Raw genomic sequence first — 23122 nt, 5'->3', positions numbered from 1 at the left:
GACATGACGGGGTCACCCCGCTATGTCCTTCAGGGGAAAAGAGCATCTTTTCTCCAATTTATAGCAGGAGAAAACCGAAATCAACTCACAGGGGACCCAACAGCAAATTCCCATGTCACCTTAAGACTGGGAAAAGGTATCCATCGTACTGCAATACTGACAAAGTTTATATCTCATTAATGCTAGAGTTTCATTCCCCACTGAAGTGGTATTTTTATTTCTGTTTTCTTCCAGGAATGGACGTTTTTGGTAAACGTCCTCTATCTGCTAAGAATGTAAGCCTTGACCAACACAAATAAAAATAAAAAGATGAGCTAATTTCTCAAATCCTCACTATGGATCAACAATAGACTTGGAGAAGCAAATTGAGTATGAACATTTTACCATCCTTTATCTCTCAGTTCATTTTAAAATCCTACTTATTATGGAACAGTAGAAAGAACATGAGGTGAAGTTCTGTTCCTGGGTCTGCTACTCATTCATGACTTTGTTCTGTGATCTCAGATAAACCACCTACCCTCCAGGTCTGATCTTTCTCATAAACTAAAGCCACTGCAGCTCTAAGAGGCCGATGTTCTAGACTGTTTGAAAGGATTAAGGTATCTTAAATATCAAGAATAATTATATTCCTCCAAAGCTGTATCTAAGATGAAATTACAATTATGAAACTACTCTTGTGGGAATCCCATTAGAAATGTTAGGAGAGAGTTCCTGCAAATTATTCAGGGAGATTTAAGGTAAAAGGAGCGCGTGTTGCTTGCTGGGACTCTCCTGCTGAGGTTTACAATGTAAAGATTCAAACTATGTTAAAATGCTGTCTATTAATTTGCAAATTCCACCTACTCTACTGAGTTGGTAACTAAATGATAGCTTTTCAGATAACCTAAAATACACACTGCGGTATCTAGTAGATAAAATATAGGAAGTCAAGTTTTTATAACAAACTTAAAATAATTAAGTGACGTTTGGTATTCTGTCCCCCTTCGGCAGCATCTTTTTTACTGATTAGTCTGAAAGAATACTTACTTTATTGCAAAACTGTCGACTTTCAGGCATTGGTAGCAATTTTTAGGCATCATGACAATTTTTGCCATATGCACGAGCAACCTGAAAGTGTTATTTATACAGTAATTTTCTTTAAATTAAGTTAAAAATATCTAATTAAGGGTTTTGTAAATGAAAATATTTGAAAAATCAAGGGTCTGAAAATACTAGTTAATGTTTCCTACCCACATTAAAATAAATAGTTAAGATTTATTTTGACATTTTACCATTTAAAATGATTTCACATTTCATACTTGGGAAACACTTTTATTGAATAATTGTTTTAATCTCGGGCTCCATCCTACTTATTAGAATTTTGGTCTCACTTAGGTGTTAGGAAACATTCCTACCTGGCACATTTAAAAAACTTTGTCTATCCTTTTTGTTTAACTACAAAAGTTTTTAGGAAGGGGTACTATTTGTATTAACATTTCAATCTATTATTAAACACCAGCATTATCTTCATTATTTAGATATCTAAGGCAATCAATAGGGGACCTACAAATTAAAAAAAATTTTTTTTAAGCTTTATTTATTTATCTTGAGAGAGACAGAGACAGTAAGGGGTGCGAGTGGGAAAGGGGCAGAGAGAGAGAATCCCAAGCAGGCTCTGCACTGCCTGCTCAGAGCCTGATGGGGGCTCGAACTCACAAAACTGTGAGATCATGACTTGGGCTGAAACCAAAAGTTGAATGCCTAACCGACTGCGCTACCCAGGCGCCCCCAGGGACCCACAATTTTTTTTTTTTTAATGAAAAATCTCCAATGGTTTCCTTATATCTGCACAATCTCATTTGGTACTTAAACTTACCAATCTTTTTATTAGAGGTATTTGGAAACCAGAATTTAAAAGGAGGAAGTTGGATTGCAAAGGATGGCTTGTGATTTCCATACTAATTTTAGCCGTTAAAAAAAAAACAAAGATGCAGTGTAAAGCAGAACTATAAAATCATTTCTAACTAAATAAACCTCTATAAATGAAACTAATAAATAATTCTCTATTTTAGCCCTAAGGGAAGAATGTCTGATTCTGTATTTCCCCAAAATAGCATGCAAATTTTTATCTTTTGTGAACAAGCTAGTAAGATTTTTTCTTCTTTCTTTTTTTGGAAATAATAATATGCCATACTTCATCATTTGACATGTTATGAATGTTTTAAATTGAAATGTTGGCATACAGTGTTCTAGTAGGTTCAGGTATACAACAATTCTATACATTACACAATGCTCATCATGACGTAGTTACCATCTGTCACCGCACAAAGTTACTACAATATTGTTGACTATATTCCCTATGCTGTCCTTTTCGTCCCTGTGACTTACTTATTTTATAACTGGAAGTTTGTGCCACTTAATCTCCTTTACCTATTTTGCCCATCTCCCTCCACCCCAGAGGCCATTAGTTTGTTCTCTGTATTTATTAGTCTGCATCTGTTTTGTTGTTGTTGTTGTTGTTGTTGTTTTGGACTCCACATATAAATGAAATCATATGGTATTTGTCTTTCTCTGATTTATTCACTTAGCATAATACTCTCTAGGTCCATCATGTTGCCATGAATAAGATTTCATTCTTCTTTATGGCTGAATAATACTCCATTGTGCACATGTGCACACGCACACACACACCCCACATCTTCTTTATCCATTCATCTATCAATGGACACTTAGGCTACTTCCATATTTTGCTTATTGTAAATAATGCTGCAATAAACATAGGGATGCATGTATCTTTTCAAGTTCATGTTTTCATTTTCTTTGGGTAAATACCCAGCAGTGGAATTACTGGACTATATGGTATTTCTAGTTTTTGAGGAACTTCCATACTGTTTTCCATGGTAGCTGTACCAATTTAAATTCCCACCAACAGTACACAAGGGTTCCCTTTTTTCCCACATCCCCATCAATACTTGTTATTTCTGGTCTTTTTCAAATTGAGTTTTTAATTTTTACTTCTTGTCTTTTTGATTATTAGCCACTCTGAATGGTGTTATTTCATTATAGTTTTGATTTGCATTTCCCTGATGATTAGTGATTTGTAGCATTTGGAAAAAGTCTACTCAGGTCCTCTGCCCGTTTTAAAATTGGATTATGTGTGGGGTTTTTTTGGTGTCCAGTTGTATGGTTCTTAATATTTTGGATATTAAGCCCTTATCAGATATACTGCTTGCGAATATCTTCTCCCATTCAGTAGGTTACCTATTTATTTTGTTGGTGATTTCCTTGCTGTGCAAAAGCTTTTTAGTTTGATGTAGTCCCAATATTGCTTTTGTTTCCCTTGCCTGAGGAGTCACATCTAGAAAAATGTTGCTAAGGCCAATGTCCAAAAGATTATTGCCTGTGTTTTCTTTAAGGGATTTTATGGTTTCAGGTCTTACATTTAGGTCTATAATCCATTTAGGGTTTATTTTTAAGTGGTCCAGTTTCCTTTTTTTTTTTTTTTTTTTCAGTTTCTTTCTTTAGACACATGTAGGTGTCTAATACTCTCAATACCATCTATTGAAGAGATTATTTTTTCTCCATTTATATTCTTGCCTCCTTTGTTGTAGATTAGTTGATGATATATGGGTGGGTATTTCTGGGCTTTCTATTCTGTTTCATTGATCTATGTGTCTATTTTTGTGCTGGTACCGTATCTTAAAATCTGGGATTCTGATACTTCCAGGTTTGGCCTTAAGATTTGTTTGGCTCTTTGGGATCTTTCAGGTTCCACACAAATTTTAGGATTATTTGTTCTAGTTTTATGAAAAATACTACTGGTATTTTGATAGGGACTGCACCGAATCTCAATGTAGACTGCTTTGGTAGTACAGACATTTTAACAATATTAAGTCTTCCAATTCACGAACATGATACATCTTTCCATTTGTTTCTGTTGTCTTCAATTTCTTTCATCAATGCCTTATAGTTTTCAGAGCATAGGTATTTTTTCCTTCTTGGTTAAATTTATTCCAAAGTATTTTACTTTTCTTTGATACAACTATAAATGGGATGGTTTTCTTAATTTCTCTTCTGCTACATTGTTGCTAGTATATAGAACTGCAATAGATTTCTGCATATTAATTTTGTATCCTACAACTTTACTGAATTCATTTATTAGTTCTAACAGTTTTGTTGGTGGCATCTTCAGGGTTTTCTATATATAGCATTATGTCATCTGCAAATAGAGACAGTTTTACTCCTTCCGTATCAATTTGGATGCCTTTTCTTTTTCTTTTCTGAATCTGCAGCTAGGATTTCCAGTACTATGCTGAATAAAAATGGCCAAAGTGGACATCTTTGTCTTGTTCCTGATCTTAGAGGAAAAGCTTTTAGCTTTTCACCAATGATTATAATGTTAGCTGCGGGTTTGTCATATGTGGCCTTTATTATGTTGAGGTATATTCCTTCCAAACCCACTTTTGTTTAAAGTTTTTTTTTTGATGTTTATTTATTTTAAGAGAGAGAGGAAAAGAGAATCTCAAGAAGGGTCTGTGCTCTCAGAGCAAAGCCTGACACAGGGCTCGATCTCATGAACCATGAGATCATGACCTGAGTTGAAATCAAGAGTCAAACGTTCAACTGACTGAGCCACCCAGGCACCCCTTGTTCAAAGGTTTTATCATGAACAGATACTGAATTCTGTCATATGTCTTTTCGGCATTTATTATGGTGATTATATGGTTTTTATACTTCACTTTGTTAATGTGGTATATCATGTTGATTGATTTGTAGATTTTAAACCATCCTTGCATCCCTGTAATAAATCTCACTTGATTGTGTTGATTGTGGTGAATGATCCTTTTAGTGTATTGTTGAAATTGAGTTTGCTAATATTTTGTTGAAGATTTTTGTATCTATATTCATCTGGGATACTGGCCTGTAATTTTCTTTCTTTCTTTCTTTCTTTCTTTCTTTCTTTCTTTCTTTCTTTCTTTCTTTCTTCCTTCCTTCCTTCCTTCCTTCCTTTCTCTCTTTCCTTTCTTTCTTTTTTTGTAGTGTTTTTAAAAGGTCTGGTTTTGTATCAGGATATAATGCTGGGCTTGTAGAATAAACTTGGAAGTTTTCCTTCCTCTTTTATTTTTTGGAATAGTTTGAGAAGGATAGGTACTACCTCTTCTTCAAATGTTTGGCAGAATTCACCTGTGAAGCCATTTGGTCCTGGACTTTTGTTTGTTGAGAGTTTTTTGATTCCGGATTCAATTTCGTTACTAAGTTATTGAAATGTTCAGATTTTCTGTTTCTTCCTGATTCAGTCCTGGAATAATGTTTGTTTCTAGGAATTTATCCATTTCTTCTAGGCTGTCGAAATGTTGGCATATAATTTCTCATAGTAATCTCTTATAATCTTTTGTATATCTGTGGGTGTTGGCTGTTACTTTTCCTTTTTCATTTCTGATTTTGAGTCCTCTTTTTCCTGATGTGTCTGGTTAAAGATTTATCAATTTTGCTTATGTTTTCAAAAAACTAGATTTGGTTTCATTGATCTTTTCTATTGTTTTTCTTAGACTCTATTGTATTTCTATTCTTATCTTTATTATTTCCTTCTTTCTACTAATTTTGGTTTTGTTGTGTTTCTTCTAGTTCCTTTAGGTGTAAGGTTAGATTATCTGAGACTTTTCTTGTTTCTTGAGGTTATATTGCTATATTGCTATAAACTTCCCTCATAGAACTGCTTTTGCTGCATCTCAGAGATTTTGAAACTGTGTTGCCATTTTTATTTGTCTGCAAGTATTTTTTTACTTCCTCTGTGATTTCTTCATTGATGCATTGGTTGTTTAATATGTTGTTCAGCCTCCACATATTTGTTGTTTCCCCAATTTTTTCCCTGTAAATGACTTCTAGTTTTATAACATTGTGGTTGGAAACATGTTTCACATTTCAGTTTTGAGTTTACTGAGACTTGTTTTAAGGCATAATATGTGATCTATCCTGGAGAATGTCCCATGTGTACTTGAAAATATGTACTCTGCTACTTTTGGATGAAATTTTCTGTTAAGTCCATGTCATCTAATGGGTTGTTCATAAGCCAATGTTTCCTTATTTTCTGTCTGGAAGATCTATCCATTGATGTAAGTGGGGTTGTAAAGTTCCCTACTCTTATTGTATTACTATCAATTTCTCTTTATGTCTCTTAATATTTGTTTCATATATTTAGGTGCTCTATTGGTGGGTGCATAGTATTTATAATTGTAATATCCTTCTGTTGATCTTTTTATCATTACAAACACCCTTTTTTGTCTCATTAGAGTCTTCATTTTAAAGTTTACTTTGGGGCACCTGGGTGGCTCAGTCAGTTAAGCATCTGACTTTGGCTCAGGTCATTATCTTGTGGTCCGTGAATTCGAGCCCCGTGTTGGGCTCTGTGCTGACAGCTCAGAGCCTGGAGCCTGTTTTGGATTCTGTGTCTCCCTCTCTCTCTGCCACTCCCCAACTCACATTCTGTCTCTGTCTCTCTCTCTCTCTCAAAAATAAATAAACATTAAAAAAAATGTTTAAAAAAAGTCTACTTTGTGTGATATAAGTATTGTTACCCCAGTTTGTTTGTTTGCTTCTATTTGCAGAGTATCTTTTTCCATCCCTTTCAGTGTCTTTAGGTCTGAAGTGAGTCTCTTGTAGGGAGCATATACATGGGCCTTGTTATTTTATCCATCTAGTCACCCTATTTCTTTTGATTGGAGGATTTTGACCATTTACATTTAAAGTAATTACTGATAGGTATGTACTTATTGCCATTTTGTTGTTCTCTGGTTGTTTTTGTAGTTCTTCTCTGTTTCTTCTCTTGCTTTCTTCCCATGTGTTGATTACTTTCTTTAGTGTTGTGTTTGGATTCCTGTCTCTTTACTTTTTGTGTATTTATTATTGGTTTGTGGTTTGTGGTTAACATTAAGTTCATATGTAACATCCTAAGTATTTAGCAGTCTATATTAAGTCAATGATTGCTTAAGTTGAACATACTCTAAATGCACTACATTTTTACTCCCTCCTCTATGTTTTAAGTAGATATTATATTTTATCTTTTTATTTTGTGAATCCCTTAACTAATTTTCTTTAGATATAATTGATTTTATTTTTGTCTTTTAGCCTGCATACTAAGTTCTATAAGCGATTGATCAACTATCTTTGCCATAAGTTTGCTTTAACCTGGGAAATTTTTTCATTTCATTATTTTCTTATTTCTAGTTACAGTCTTTTCTTTTTTGCTTAAAGAAGTCCCTTTAACATTTCTTATGAGGTTGGATTAGTGGTGGTGAACTCTTAAGTTTTGTCTGGGAAACTCTACCTCTCTAATTCTAAATGATAATCTTGCTAAGTAGTATTCTTGGTTGTAGGTTTTTTCGTTTCAGCCCTTTGAATATATCATGCCACTCCCTTGTGGCTGCAAAGTTTCTGCTGAAAAATCAGCCGAGTCTTATGGAGTTTTTCCCCTATATACAATTAATTCCTGTTCTCTTACTGCTTTTAAGATTATCTATCTTTAATCTTTGACATTTTAATTGTGTGCCTTGGTGTGGACCTCTTTGGGTTTATTTTATTTGGGACTCCCTGTGCTTCCTGAATCGGAATGTCTGTTTCCATCCCCAGGTTAGGAAAGTTTTCAACTATTATTTCTTCAAATAAGTTTTCTGCTCCTTTCTCTCTCTCTTCTCCTTTTGGGATGCCCATAATATGAATGTTACTATTTTTTTAAATTATTTTTTTAATGTTTATTTTTGAGAGAGACAGAGAGAGAGAGAGAGAGAGAGAGAGAGAGAGACAAAGAGAGAACAAGAATGAGTAGGGGAGGGGCAGAGAGAGAGGGAGACACAGAGTCTGAAGCAGCTCCAGGCTATCAGCATAGTGCCTGATACAGGGCTTGAACTCACAAACCGTGAAATCGTGACCTGAGCTGAAGCTGGATGCTTAACTGAATGAACCACCCAGGTGCCCCTGAATGTTACTATTCTTGATGTCCCAGAAGTCTCTTAACCTATCCTCTTTTTTTAAAACATTCTTTTTTTTCTTTTGCTGTTTAGTTTGGGTGCTCTCCATTACCCTGACTCCAGATGGTCTATCCATTCTTCTGCATCCTCTAATCTGCTCATTCCTTCCAGTGTATTTTTCATTTCAGCAATTGCATTCTTTAACTCTGATTCTTTTTATATTTTATATCTCTTTGTCCAAGTTTTCACTGAACTCATCCATTCTAATCTCAAGTTCAGTGAGCATCTTTATGGCTATTACTTTGAATTCTTTATCAAGTAGATTGTTTATTTCTGTTTCATTTAGTTCCTCTTCTGTAGTTCTGTCTTTGTTTGTTTGGAGCACATTCCTCCGTCTCATTTTGTTTGCTTTTCTGTGTTTATTTCTATGAATTAGGCAAAAGAAAAAAAAGACCTTTTTCAGTCTTGAAGGAGTGGCCCTGTGTAGGAATGTCCCCACAAAGATGTGTGTGCCCGGCAGCTTTGGCTGGCCGGCTGGAGCCTGTAGCAGGTGTGAGCGGAGACCCAGGGTACTCCGTGCAGAGGTGCCCTGGTAGGACGGCTGGAACTGCAGTGGGTGCAGGCTGGGTGTCTACCAGTGCGCACTGCATCGGGGCCCTTTGGTGGGATGGCTGGAGCTCAGGTAGGCATAGGCGCATGGGGCCATTTTGGAAGGATGGCCAGAACTGGTGTGGGAAGAGGCCCGAGTCTTGCTGAGAGGGCAGGTTGGCTAGACTTTGCTCCCATTTGTGCTATCATAGTGGTGGGAGAAGGTAAACATGGTACTTGCTGGCACTTCTGACCCCAGAGAGTTGCAGCAGTTCCCTCACCGTTTGGTGGACACTCTAGGTTTGGTAAATGGGTTTTCCTCACTTATATTTCCGTTGCCCTTTAAACCACGTCTTTGTTTTATTTTTTGTTTTTCCTCTGGGGCCAGGTGGGCAAATCTGTGCGCGGGCTCCTCAGTGCTATCTCCCCCTACTGCAGTTTGTAGTGTAGGGGGTGGGGTTCCCATGGTTCCTGTGTCTCTATGTCTCTTTCCAATCTCTATGTGGTCCTTCTACCCTCTGTCGTGCAGAGCTGTTCAGTGAGCCCCCCAGTTCTTCTTCAGGTGGAACTGCTCCATACATATGTAGGTGTAGATTTGGTGTGTTTGTGGAAGAGGTAAGTTCAGAGTCTTCCTAGGACACCATCTCGGACCCCTTCCCTTGACATGTTGTAAATTTAAGGAAAGGCTTCCCATCCTTTGCTTTCACCGTTCCACGTTTCCTTACTTCTTATCACAAAAAACTTCAAGCATATCCAGTAGTGGAGAGAACGGTAAACTAAGCCCTCGTGTACTTATCCTGCTTCAACAACTGTCATGACTGATTCCATTTCACCTCCTTTCCAACTACCTTCCATCTACACTCCCTCCTACCCTCAATACATAAGTACTGGATTAAGTAGAAGTAAAACAGGAATCTTTTTATAAGAACAATTCTACTTTTTGAAAGAGAGTGAAAAGATTATATTAAAGCAACTTATTCAGAGTCTGAAATACCCACTTTGTTTATTTTAAGAAGCTAGGCTATGCCACTGTTTTCTTTATTCTATTTAATTAACATCCAAATAGCATGTAGTATTTTAACCACTGCTTACTGTGACAAATGCCCTAATCTCACTTTTGCTCCTCTGGAATAATAGTTCATTGCATTCCAGCTAACTATGTTTAGAAACGTTTAAATTAAAAAAAAAAAATGATGGTACAGCTAGGCCCAATACAATTATATTTAAACAAAAATGACGGAGTGAACTCCACTGAGTGCTAATGTGAAAAGTCTTCTAACAAACCAAAGAGCTAGTAACATACCGATTCATTCTTGTTATCATTTCTCTCTTTTAATTCCTAGAGTAAAAAAATCCACACACCTACTTTGACATCTTAGTTTGGTGTGCATATGGTCTGATTATCAATGATGTAAAATGATAGTAGGTAAAAAAATTTTTTTTCACACCCAGCGTGGAGCCCAATGCAGGGCTTGAACTCACAACCCTGAGATCAAGACTGAGCTGAGATCAAGAGTCAGATGCTTAACCGACTCAGCCGCCTAGGTGCCCCTTAGTTTTTAAAAATGATTCATTTGGAATTTAGAGTATTTTGATTATGCAGAATTATGCATCAACAGAATACTCATGAAAAGTAAACTTCCCTAAGGTGTCTTCCTCTTCATTTATCTAAAATTTTAAAGAGTTCAAATTTTTGCACCTGATGATTTCTTTTGCCAAGACTTGCTCTTTTAGAGGGGTATATAATGAATCCTAAGGACCTGCATATTACTTTTAAAGAGCTAAGTACATAACACTTTTGCATCCTTTCCCATCCCCAGCATATAAGTGAAAATAAGCAACTATCTTCCTGATGAATTCATCCATGAATGCCAATGTTTGAAGCACTTCTAGAGTGGAAGGTTGCTAAAAACAAATTTTTCTAAAATCTTGTTTTTCAAGATGTAATGGTTTTCACACTTAATGGAGACACTAACCTTTGGGTTTTGGTGGCACAGGACCTACAAATCCAATATTGTCATAAAAGTTATGAATAGCGCTGGGATTAAAATGTGGTCCTGAAATATATAAAAAGTAAATATATCAATGTTTATAGCTCAAAAATATTTAATTTTATTTTTTCAAAAGCAAACATATTCTTTCTAAAAAAGATCACAGTATAAATAGAAGAAATGTCTTTCATTTATTTTGCACTTCTAATCTCAAATTACCTGTAAGGATGTCAAAACAGCTGAGGAAGGTATAATACAGTACTCACAACAGAGGTCTGAGTGGTAAATGAGGGAAGAAGCCAAATTAAACCGTAAGACAGTGACAGATGTAGAACTAGACCACTATTCCATGTGACAAGTTAAAATAACTTAAAATGTAACAATTTAAAATATAATTTCAAACAATCAAACATGGTCTTAAGCAACTAAATAAATAGCTTGATCCCAAATAAGTATTAAAACCTTACACTAATGTAATATAATGGTTCAGATGTTAAATAAAAGGAACAGGTTCAAAAACTATAGTTGCTAGACCGGCACTAAATTCCTTTTTCTCTCTTTAAAGTTAAATATGGCATTTTCTATGAATGTCAAACATGACTTATTAACATTTTAAAAGGAAACACAACCACCATCTTTCAGTTTGATGGATTTTTGGCACACACTCAAGAGTAATTAAGGACTTCTTTTTTGTTGGCTTCCTTCCTTTTTTCTATCTTTTCCATTTCATACATTCTATTATTTCCCTAACTTCAGAATTAGGTTTAAGTTATAAAATTTCCTTTTAGCTGTCTATGGAACTGAATTACACTGTCAAGATTTTTTTTTACTACAATAAGCAATTATGGCTTATCACTAATAGCTCAAGCTTCATAATAAGTTGTTCTAAAAAAGTACAGGCCATACTTTTACTCTCTTTTATTAATTAAGACAGTGCCATTAGGGTGGGGATGCCTTTTAATTACGTTTTTTAAAAAAAGCATGATTCTTGAGAGGTAAAAGGAAAAACAGCAATAGGAAAGAGACATAGGCATACCTCTATTTTAATCTTAATAAATATTACAATAAATATTATAGATTCTACTAATACATAACAGTAATACTTTTGATAGCACAGCCAGACATACTAATTACTGTCTTCCCTTAACACAAGACTAAAGCGGGTTTGAATAATACAAATTTTATCAAATTACTCCTAAACCAAATACATAATTTCTTTTGGAGTCGGGGTGGGGAAGAAAAACACAATAGTTCTTTAGTACTATCTGGCTCCAAAGTCAAATCTGAGACAATAAGCCTACAACTGAGAAGTTTGTTTTCAGCCACAGGAAAAGAGTTGATAAATTAATACAATGAATTTCAGTTGAGTATGCACTGAACTTTACCTCGGGCTTGAAAAAGATCAATTTCTTTGGTTAAGCAGTCAATGTCAATCTGGAGTTGTCTATTACAACTTCTCAATTGCTGCATTTCTTCGAGCTGAAAAATAATTCCGTGTGAGAAGGATCTACATTGGATTCTCTTATCATTAGGTAAGAAAGCGTGGAGTTTGGCAAGGGAAGGTAAGGGCAAAGAAACAAGTATGAGTTAATAGGAGCATTTCTAGAAAACTAGACCAACTCTTTATACTTCTGACAGATTGCCTATTCTCATGTTCCCAAGCACAGAGGTCACAAGAATTACAGAAAGACTTACTGAAGGTATTTGGGATATGGAATTTGATCTTTTCAGGCGCCTTCGAGTTAGATTATTTTCCATTTCATTGACCTCAGATTTTAGTTTATCCAGCTTTTTCTTTTGAATCTCAAGTTCTCTTTGAAGTCGTTCCATTCTGGCCTTCTGGTGTACCAACAGAGCTGCAACACATATTAGCAAACATGAGGACCCACTCACTTCCGTCAATTAACCTTTAAGCAGCTTTGGGAAAACAAACAGTGTTTCTGCGACAATCAAGAGTATGCCAAGAATCCCAAAGATACACTAAAACAAAATATTTTGAGTTTGAACACTTAAAATTTAAAAAATTGTAACTTGAATATTATTTTAATTATTTAAGCAGACAAATGTTGCTACTCATTTAAAAATTAAAAAAAACCAGTTTGGCTAAACCCACTTTATGGCTAAGGACAGCATTTATAGCCTACTACTTCTATAAAGGCTCCGGTCTAGTTAATTAACCTACTCACTGTTATTTAATTTGCGTCTGACCCTCTAAAAGATGAGATCTACTCCAAGAAGCCTGACATGTTTGGACTATGCATAAGGTATTCTAATGTGAACACTTTATGGACATTTTAGAAGAGAATGTGGGTTAAGCCAAATCCATTTTGATGAATGCCAACAAATAAGACAGACTGATTTCAATCCACATGAATATTAACATTAAAGTGTTAAATGCTAACATTAAATTGTTCAAATCACGAAGTAAAAATGATACCATTTAAAGAAATCACTTCTATTTTGTGAAAATATTTTCCTAAGGTTTTTAAAGAAAGAAAGTATGCAATCAATCTTGTAGCATGAATGATAAGCTGCTTGGGAAACCTTATTAAGCCAAAAAATTAGTGTGTGTTCTTGTGATCAATCCTTGGGCAATGTGGGCCTTGTTTTTTAGGATACTGGGCTAGAAGTGAAGACACCTTTATCTACTTCTATAAAAAGGCAATGTGGGATGATTCTACCACGAGAAAATGGGCAGATTTAGAAAAGTACAATTAACAATCTTTAAAAATGAAAAATAGTTATTAAAATGAAGAAGTCAAGTAGATTAAACAGGTTGGATTAATGCTAAACAGTCATCTTAAACTAAACTCAGATTTCTTTATTTTACTTAATTTTTTAAACCTCATTTTCTAAGAATCAAAAAAATAAGGAAAAGGCTATGGCACATTAAGACATATTCAGGCCAATCGAGTACTGTATTCTAGAACCAGAATTAGGGTGTGGAGTCTGGGAGGCTGTTAGGATCAAGGACTTCAAAATTAACTTTAAACAGTAGATCATTTTTCCCAACAAAATCTGACACTGTTATAATCCACAAATGCTTCCCTCTATAATTTTCCTTTCTTATTAATTGGAAGAAACAAATACTAGGGCATTATGTTTCAAGTTTTAAAAAGCATGGCTGATTCTGATAAACATGAAAACCCTGTTAACCTTTCTCCCATTTTAATATATATTCTGTAAATGCAGGGAGGTGTTCTTGGAGGTACACGTGTTCCTGGTTGAAAACCCGCTGTGTCTTTAGTACATCCCTACCTATCAAGCTTGTTCTGTCAGGCTTTTATCAATTTGACTTATTTATTTGAACTGCAGTTTTACCTCTCTATTTCCAAAATATAAGAATTCTACGGTAGGGTTTATTTTCTTAAGAGGAGATGAGGATGTGGGCTGTTATTGAGGGAGACAGGAAGAGAAGAAAAGACGGAGGCAGGACTGCAGTACGAATGAAGGACAGAGCAAAGGAAAATGGGGAATAACATACTTTCCAAACTCTAACCACCTGCCAACAACATGTCTCACGGGGCATTAATTAGAAATTTGCTCAAATTAGTGATTATTTTACTTAAAAGTAGCATTTCTTAAATTTAATGATGGTTTCCTCCCTAATGACTAAATCCTTTAATATCCTCTGATGACCAAATGATGGTTGATATTTATGCTGAAATTCTAAAACAAGATACATATCTGCGATATTCTTCAGTATTCTTTATGAAGCAGGGATGAGTAGAGATTTGCTGAGAAATTGAAGCCCAAGTTAAAACACATCTGAGTGATCAAAATTTATATCTTAAGGGCAGAGAGAGAGAACCTCAGGGTGAGAAATACTGACGACAAAGAGCCCCAGGCTGGTGATTTGCTGGGAGGGGCGGGCAGAGGCAAGTGCAAGCTGCCGTGACAAGCCACTTCCACCGCCAGGAAGCTAGTACCATGGGATCCGTGGAGGAAACATCCTTTCGATAAAGGGAAGCTTTCAAAAGACAAGTCTGACCAAACAAGAAAATGATCTCCCATGAGGATCCATGGCCTAGAAGGAGCCCCCCAAACTTAGAGATTATGTAATAGTCTGAAAGAAGCTATATAAAAGCCTAAGATGACTACAGTGATAACAGAGTACATAAAAATACAGCAAAAGATACTATGAATAAAAGAGACAGATTTGCAAAAGTACCATCAACAACCTCTGGAAATAAAAAGTAGCCACTGAAATGAAAAAGTCAAACAGATTAAACAGACTGTATACAGTCAAAGACAGAGCTAGTGATCTGGAAGATAAGCCTAAGATCACTACCCAGAACACAGAGATAAAGTGACAGAAAACATGAAAGAGGGGTGAAAAAATCTCACATAAATCAAAAAAGGAGTTCCTGAAGGAGACAACGGATAGGAAGGGGCAAACTTTGAGGAGATGCTTGCTGAAAAAACTTCTAAAACTAAAGAAGAGAAATAACAGATGCTCAAAGATAATAGCATAACTTGATCATCTAGTTAAATTATCGGAGCATGGATGCATAAACATTTTCAGGTAAAGTTTGGGGGAATTCACCAACCACCGGCTGCTGCTGAAAGAACTACTAATAATGTGTTTTTTGATAAGAAGGAGATTAATACAAAAGGAAAGAATAGGTGAACAAATCTAAAGTTCTAACTCTAAAAAAAGGGGAAAGACCATGGCAGTGGGCAGGGTGGCATAAACTGCTTAAAACAAAGTAAAACTAAAACATTAAGAAATAACAAGAAATTGGAAATATGAAGCCCAGAGAAGCATTCTAAGGTCTTGAAAGTATTTAGGAAGAATACTCTAAAATGTTGACAAACCAAACCTACATGTCAGGGGCACCTGGCTGGCTCAGTCGGTAAAGCATGTGACTCTTGAACTCGGGGTTGTGAGCTCAAGCGCCAGGTTGGGCGTGGAGCCTACTTAAACACACACACACACACACACACACACACACACACACACATTAAATGTGTAGGGATCACTATTAGAGAAAGCTAAATAGAATGTAGCTTCTAAATAAAAAGACTGAACAAAAGGAGAATGAAAATTTGATTAAACTTAGATGGCAGGAAAGGAGGAAAAAAGAGAAAGAAGTAGAAAAAAAAATATGACAAGAATAATCCCAGATATATCAGTAATCACAACTGCAATTTAATTAAATGTATTTGTTTAGATACAAGAGATCAGCACACTAAATTTTTAAAATTCAGCTATATACTGTTCATAAGAAGCACACAATATAATTCACTCACCCATTCTTTTATTATGTTGAGAGCCTACTTGTCAAATCAAAGAACAGGCAAAAATCCCTGCCCTTGCAGAGCTTACATTACAGAGGTAGGAGAGACTGGGGGGTGATGGTGGTGGTGGGGAGGGTGGTGATGGTGTGCAAGAACAAGGCTCTCAACGAGTGGCCAACAAACTACGGTCATTGGACAAGTATGGCTCACTGCCGGTTCTGTGAAAAAAGTTTTACTGGAACACAGCTATGCTCACTTGTTTACTTATTGTCTATGGCTGTTATTGTGTTACGACAGCAGAGCTAAATAGCTGTGACAAACTGCATGGCTTGCAAAATCAGACATAGTTTACTATTTGGCCCTTTATCAGATCATGTGGAGACTTGCTGATCATATTATGAAGTCTGAGTACGTGGGGACCCATCATAGCACAGAAAGGTCGGAAATAAAAGGACTAAAGTAAAATAAATATTTTGCACTTCGGGTACCACTCTAAGAGATGCAAAGTAAGAGCAGTCAATTGCTGGAGATATTTGAAGGCAGTGGGACACTAAAGATTAACAACAAAACCCAAACCCAGCTCCGGGCCTGACTGAATTCACTAAAGTCCTCACACTAATAACCTGAAAAAAAAAAAAAAAAAAAAAGAGCTGTTCTCATTTCCGGGTGCAAATACTACTTATCTCAGTCTCTTCTGTGTTTTTTTTTTTTTTTTTCATACAATACTGGCATTCAACAAAAAATTATGAGACACACAGAAAGCAAGAGAAAAATCCAACTTCTCACCAAGAGATAAAGCAATCAATAGAACCATACTAACAGATGATCCAGATGCTAGAACCACCTGACAGGGAATTTTAAAATAACTATGATTAATATGTTAAAAAAAAAATCTAGTTAAAAAGATGGATACCAAACAGGCAGGACCCAACAGATAATCTGACAAATGGAAATTACACAAAAAAAAGAGTCAAATGCTGGCAATTAAATATGGTATCAGAGATAAAGAATTCCTTCAACAGACTTACCAGCATACTGGATACAGAAGAATCAGTTAACTTGGAAGACAGAAATTGCCCACACAAGAGGAAAAAAGTGGAAAAAAGAACAAATATCAAATAGTCTAATATACATGTAATCAGTTAAAGAGAAGAGAAAAACAAGGCAGAAGAAATATTTAAAGAGACAATGGGCAAATATCTTCCAAAATTAATGAGACAATCAATCATAGATCAAAGGAACCCAGAGATCTCCAAGCAGTAGTTAAACAAAAACCAAACACATCATAGTCAAACTGCTGAAAACCAGACACCATCTTGAAGGCCACTTGGAAGTTTTGAAGGTGACATAGCAGGCAAATATGTAAAACTGAAATAAAGCGAGTGTAGTAATATTCATTTCAGAAAAAGATGACTTTAGGGCAAAATATGAGACATAAAGAGGGTTCTTTACTTAGTGATAAAAGTGTGGAGGGGGAAGGTACCAACCGTCCAACTTTATTTCTGTTTCAATTTTATTTTCCAACCAATCCATCTCAGAACATACATTCTAGGACGGGGGCTAAGCACTCTTCCCAGTAATTCTCTGTATTAGTAATCCTTTCTACCAAAATAGGAAAGTATACCACAGAGCTGAGAAGGCCAATATTGGTAGCAGAGATCCTTTAACAAGGCAGAAATCTGGTTAAAAAAAATTGAGGACAAATAGAGGAGCCACAGTCACTGAAGCAGCCTCAGCTGCGGAAGGCTGTGGGCATATTTTGAAGTTAAGGAGTAAATTGTTCAGAATGTTTCTGCAATAGAAAAACGTTATTTACATCCCTGGGGATTCACAAAGAATGGAGTTTCTGCAATGGCTGAAGCTGGCTCGCCTCTGGGGAAAAATGGCAAGATACATTTATGATTACACCGAACCCCTAAAGTAAAATACTGTGAATCCATGACCTCAAATTCTGTGTGAGGGATTTCTTTCCAGTGAAGACAAAATCTTAGAACAGAGTTATAATTATATCATATTATATTACTTAGGAATGAAAAATGTAGTTTATAGACTCTTCAGGATCTCTTAAGTATGTCTGTTAATTATAAACAAGATAAAAAGTGCTCTGAAGATAGTAGGAAAGAGATATGACCCTCTACTTCTTAGCAATTATTTCTTCTAAGTGCCTGGATTTTTATGTGCCCAGCTCACTTTTCATTTGTGGCTTGGGAGTTTTAGATAGAAATCTCAGGAAGATGAATGACAAAATAGGGGTGTCAAGATGAATCGCTATGAAAATTCAGCTAAAGGTAATAAACTTTTTCTCTCGTTGTGGTCTGTCTGCAGTTTTAACCTTCACCATATAAACCATTACACAGTACATATCATTAAGAACCCTTATTAGACTCATAATGAAGAAAAGTCATTATAGTGTTTGTTTATAGACACTTTTGCTCTGATCAGGCTCCACGAAATGAAAAAAGGGTGAGTGTTAACTACAGAGCAAGAAACATGACATTATACTTCTGGCGTCCAAAAGAAGGGAATTAGCTTAGAAAGAGAGTCAGGCAGGCTTACAAAATTGGGCTGCAGTCGTGGGTGAGGCTAGAAAATTTCACCTCTGTTACAAGAAATGGCTTTGAAAAGGGATTTGAGAAATCCCTGAGACTGGTTTTTGGGTTTTGTTTCTTTGTTTTGACATGTTAAGAAAGTGTTACAAACACAATCACATCAACCACACATAAGGATAATTTGGGCTCATGTGCTATCTAGTAATATGTATTTATACGGGAGGAAGGGTGATTTGTTACACAGACTTCCATGGGTAAGCTAAAGGAAAAATTCTCTCTCCATTCTTGTCATTCATTTAGATATAGACAAATATGGACTTAAAAAGCCAGGCTATGAAGAATCGATTGTTAGCCAGGACTTCCATTTAAAGATGACTAAACATTGTATTTATATAATTTTCCACCTCCTGAAACCCCAAGACAATGACAGAGGAATAAAACCATCAATCCAACAACAACAAACAAGGGGAAAAAGGAAATTAATGGACAAGAGATTTCAACAAATTTCTGGAAGGCTGAAAGTAGATGGAATAGCAGGCTAATGAAGGAGGGTGGGGAAAGCTACAATCTCGGACAAAGAAGCAGCTCATCTGCACTGCAGAGACCTACTGAGGCTCCAGACTGAAGACTGCAGGTGACAACAGGAGGCCGAAGTTAAGGAAATAAGGCTTTAATTGGATATCTGTTTATGCAACAGTCGACCTTACCCTATCCTATGGGACAGACAGTTGCATGTCTATTCTCAAGGCCACCCAACACGGATTTCTCAAGCTGGTCCCCATATACAAACAACGTTAGGCCGTGATGGTAGTGTTCTCTCCTAGTAGCTGGCTCCTCACTCATCACATAGCAAAGTCTCCCAAGTGACAAGTCCCTCGTTCTCACGTAGGTTTCCACTTAGTTTTCTCAGTCTTTCATTCTCAAATATAAATTGGGGTGCCTGGGTGGCTCAGTCAGTTAAGCGTCCGACTTTGGCTCAGGTCATGATCTCGCGGTCCATGAGGTCAAACCCTGTGTCCGGCTTTGTGCTGACAGCCAGAGCCTGGAGCCTATTTCAGATTCTGCGTCTCCCTCTCTCTCTGCCCCTCCCCTACTGGCACTCTGTCTCTCTCTCTCTAAGAATAAGTAAACATTAAGAAAAAAAATTTTAAATATGAACCAACAGCCATGGATCACCATACATTTCAGAAACGTCTGACATGTCAAAGATCTATATAAACAAAGAGAAAGACTAAACCCAGATTAAGCAGAGAGGATTTAGGAGCTAGACGAAAACTTAAATTCTAGTTAGCATCATTAAGAGATCTGAGACATTCATGCACCCATGCAACAATAGTCTGCTATGAAAAAGGAATTAGAGAAATAGCTCTTAGACATTAAGAACATCACTGCTGAAATGAAAACTTCATACATGGGTTGGAACAAAAATTAAGGAAATCTCCTGAATTACATAATGGGAAAGATAAGGAGGTAGAATATCTGAGGACAGGGCTATGAGAAGTAGAAGGTTGGTATAGGATGTTGAATAGCTGAGTAAGAGAAGCTCTAGAAAGAGACAATGGAAAAACTGGGACTCAGGAGGGGATTTCCAGAACTGAAAGGAGAAATAAGCCTTTCAACAGGAGTTCACTGAATATGAAACAAGGATGATTAAAAAAAAAACAACACCACACCTAGACATAACTGTGTCTATATACAGAATATGTATATTTACACATACAGAATATACAGGATATACAGAATATAATGTAACATATATAAATGTATAAAATTAAAATATATCCAATCATGTATGAGTAAAGACTGTGCTGTAGTTTCTTTAGCAGTATTTGCATCGTAACAGTATTTTGTTTAGCCAAAAACAGATTAATTAAATTTTTAGTATTCTGAAATCCAAGGTAATTTTAGTAGTAAAGGAGCTTAAGTATATATTTCTATACTACCTGTTCAAAGGGCATTAAATAAATTAATACCCTGAAGTGTGAAGTATGAAGGAAGTGTGAAGGAAGGAACAAAGTTAAAGGAACTATTTCAAGAGCGTATATACTATTACTTTGTATTTATAAATCGGTATCCCATTAGAGAAGCAACTTTTTTTGTTAGATGAGCCCATTTCATTTCACACTAGGAAAAATTCAGCATTTTAGATTTTTCATTATCAAGTACATCTCTCAACTAAACCTCAAGGTCCTTGAGGGTAAACACTGATTTTGTACCACCTGGTATCTAGTACTAAATGTTGACAATTGTAGGCACTTGATAAAATATCTATTACATGTAAAATAGTGACAACAGTTGACTTTTAATGAATGGTGGAGTAAAATACTAATTTTACGCCCAAGAGACGGAAATACTGATAAAACAAAAACATGAAATTTATTTTAGAGTTCTCCCTGAATGTTTAGTTTTAGTATTTTTCACTTAACACAGCTGAATACATTTTGAAATCTGGCAAGACTTTTAAGTTGCTCACAATGCAGAAAGGTGGCGTTGTTTTATATGCTAGTTCTGCCTAGGAAATAACCTAAGTGATGTATTTAACACCTCAATTACACACTGACTTTGGTTTCGAAACCTACCTATCTACTTTTAGATATACACACAAAAAAGAGAAGGAATAACAGGTAGTGGAAAAAACATTCAGTACCTTTTAAATCCTCTTTCAGGCAAAATTACATTTTAACATAAAAAGGTAATTTAAGCATACAACTCCCTCTTGTGGTTGTTAAAGTAAGTATTAGTGAATTCAAATACTGGGGCCCTTAAACCAGTCCTACGGGCATTTTTTTAAAGCAGCAGTTTCAGAAAGCTTAGTCTTTACCCAGCTTTTTTCAACTTCCAGGAACGATGGACACAATTTCTTACTCAGCTTTATTGGTAATTAGAAAAACACACTTCAAGTTTCAGATGGTGTTAGCTTTACTAATTTTAGGTATTTTTTTAAATTTTTTTTTTAACGTTTTATTTATTTTTGAGACAGGGAGCAGCAGAGCATGAACAGGGGAGGGTCAGAGAGAAGGAGACACAGAATCTAAAACAGGCTCCAGGCTCTGAGCTGTCATCACAGAGCCTGACGTGGGGCTCAAACTCACAGACCGAGAGATCATGACCTGAGCCAAAGTCGGCCGCTTAACTGACTGAGCCACCCAGGCACCCCATAATTTTAGGTATTTTTATAGTGTAAATAACATGTAATTTCTCCAAAAGTTAAAAAAAAAAAAAGAGATACTGTCTACCTACCATGTTTCAGGCACTGTACGAGCATTACAGAGAGAAAGGAGCAAGTTAGAAGAGATCCCATCCTTTGTGGCACTGACATTCAAAGCACGGCCAGATTTTTTTCTTCTTATGAAATGTGGGTATGAATTAGTAACGGAAGAAAGAACAGTAAAAATGGTTAACCATAAAACAAACCAAAAATTAATTTTGATTTGTTCTCCTCCCAAATGGGGGGTAAGAGAAAAAAGAAAATGCCTGACTTAAGCTTTTAAAATAACAGCATGGAACACAGCATACATTCTGAAAACTGCATTTCCATTGTGGGGGGGGGTGGGGTGGGAAGTAAGAGAAAATGAGGAAGAGAACAGATGCACTTGAGACCTAAGGTGAAGAGATACGGAATCAACACTGTTGTCCGGGAATGGTGATGACAGGGTTGACATTCAAGAAGGAAAAATTGTAATTCTAATTAAGGTATTCACAGTTTTTTTTTTTTTTTTTCAACTACCTCTCTTAAGCCCCACGTAGGTCTCGCATCTGCATAACTATTTTACAAATGGTAAAGCACTAGACAAATGTGCAGCTTTTGTATTATTAACAAATATCAAGTCTTTATAATTCTTACAGAAAATTCCTTTATCCTACAGTTTTTAAGGGTTTACCCATCTCCCCCCAAAAGTAGTTTAATTCTTCAGTCATCATTCTTACATCCTATTTCTTTAGACAAAAAGTTTGACTTGAAGTTGTGGGGAAATTATGCGATTTCTCAGGTGCCTACTCTTTTTAATTGGTGTCAATAAAAAAACTTGCTAAAAAAAAAAGAGGATGCAAAGTACATATTAAAAGAATACCTTTGCCACTGGAAAATGTACCAGGTATTTATGGATATAAAGATCTTTGGCTTATTAGAGAGAGAGAGAGAGAGAGAGAGAGAGAGAGAGAGAGGGAAATTTGCAACTGGAAATCTGATAGGTACTTACTTCTAATATCTTTTATATTTTTGTCTGTCATGACAATTTCACATGCCAAAGTCAGTTATGTGCCTAAGTCACTGTACCTAACAAAGTACAATGTCAGCTTCTAAAATAAATCAAAACTGTTCTAGACTGTAACTGTTGACAGCAGAGGTATTTGTTTTATATGCCAATGTATAATTACTGTCACTTATTTAGTGACGGAGTCACAAAAGATTGAGAGATGGCAATTACTCATTAAAATTAAGTTTCCTGATGTTTTCATCTACTTTTGCCATTTTAAAAAAAAAAAAAATTTTAACGTTTATTCATTTTTGAGAGACAGAGAGACACAGAGCATGAGCGGGGAAGGGGCAGAGAGAGAGGGAGACACAGAATTGGAAGCAGGCTCCAGGCTCCGAGCTGTCAGCACAGAGCCTGATGCGGGGCTCGAACTCACAGACCATGAGATCATGACCTGAGCCGAAGTCGGATGCTCAACCAACGGAGCCACCCAGGCGCCCCTACTTTTGCCATTTTTAAAGACAGTTTGAAATCAGATCTTTCAACAGTGCTGAAACTGGGCCTCTAATGTGGGCCACAGATGTAACAAAACTATAAGGAATGATGCCTAACTC

The 23122-nt window shown here is 36.1% G+C and overlaps 1 protein-coding gene across 2 annotated transcripts in view; it reads right to left on the bottom strand.

Moving 5' to 3' along the window:
* The window catches only part of TAB2 (TGF-beta activated kinase 1 (MAP3K7) binding protein 2), a 62908-nt gene that overhangs the window by 2160 nt on the left and 37626 nt on the right, over positions 1–23122 (bottom strand). For both annotated transcript variants that reach the window (XM_042940049.1, XM_042940050.1), the window contains exons 4-6: positions 12218–12378; positions 11908–12001; positions 10508–10588 (exon numbers count right to left, since the gene is read on the bottom strand). In XM_042940049.1, coding sequence (XP_042795983.1) covers positions 10508–10588; positions 11908–12001; positions 12218–12378 — 336 coding nt within the window. The remainder of the gene's footprint in view (positions 1–10507; positions 10589–11907; positions 12002–12217; positions 12379–23122) is intronic.

Source organism: Panthera leo, chromosome B2 (assembly GCF_018350215.1).
Source record: "Panthera leo isolate Ple1 chromosome B2, P.leo_Ple1_pat1.1, whole genome shotgun sequence".
Taxonomy (NCBI): domain Eukaryota; kingdom Metazoa; phylum Chordata; class Mammalia; order Carnivora; family Felidae; genus Panthera; species Panthera leo.
This window is presented reverse-complemented; position numbering and strand designations above follow the sequence as displayed.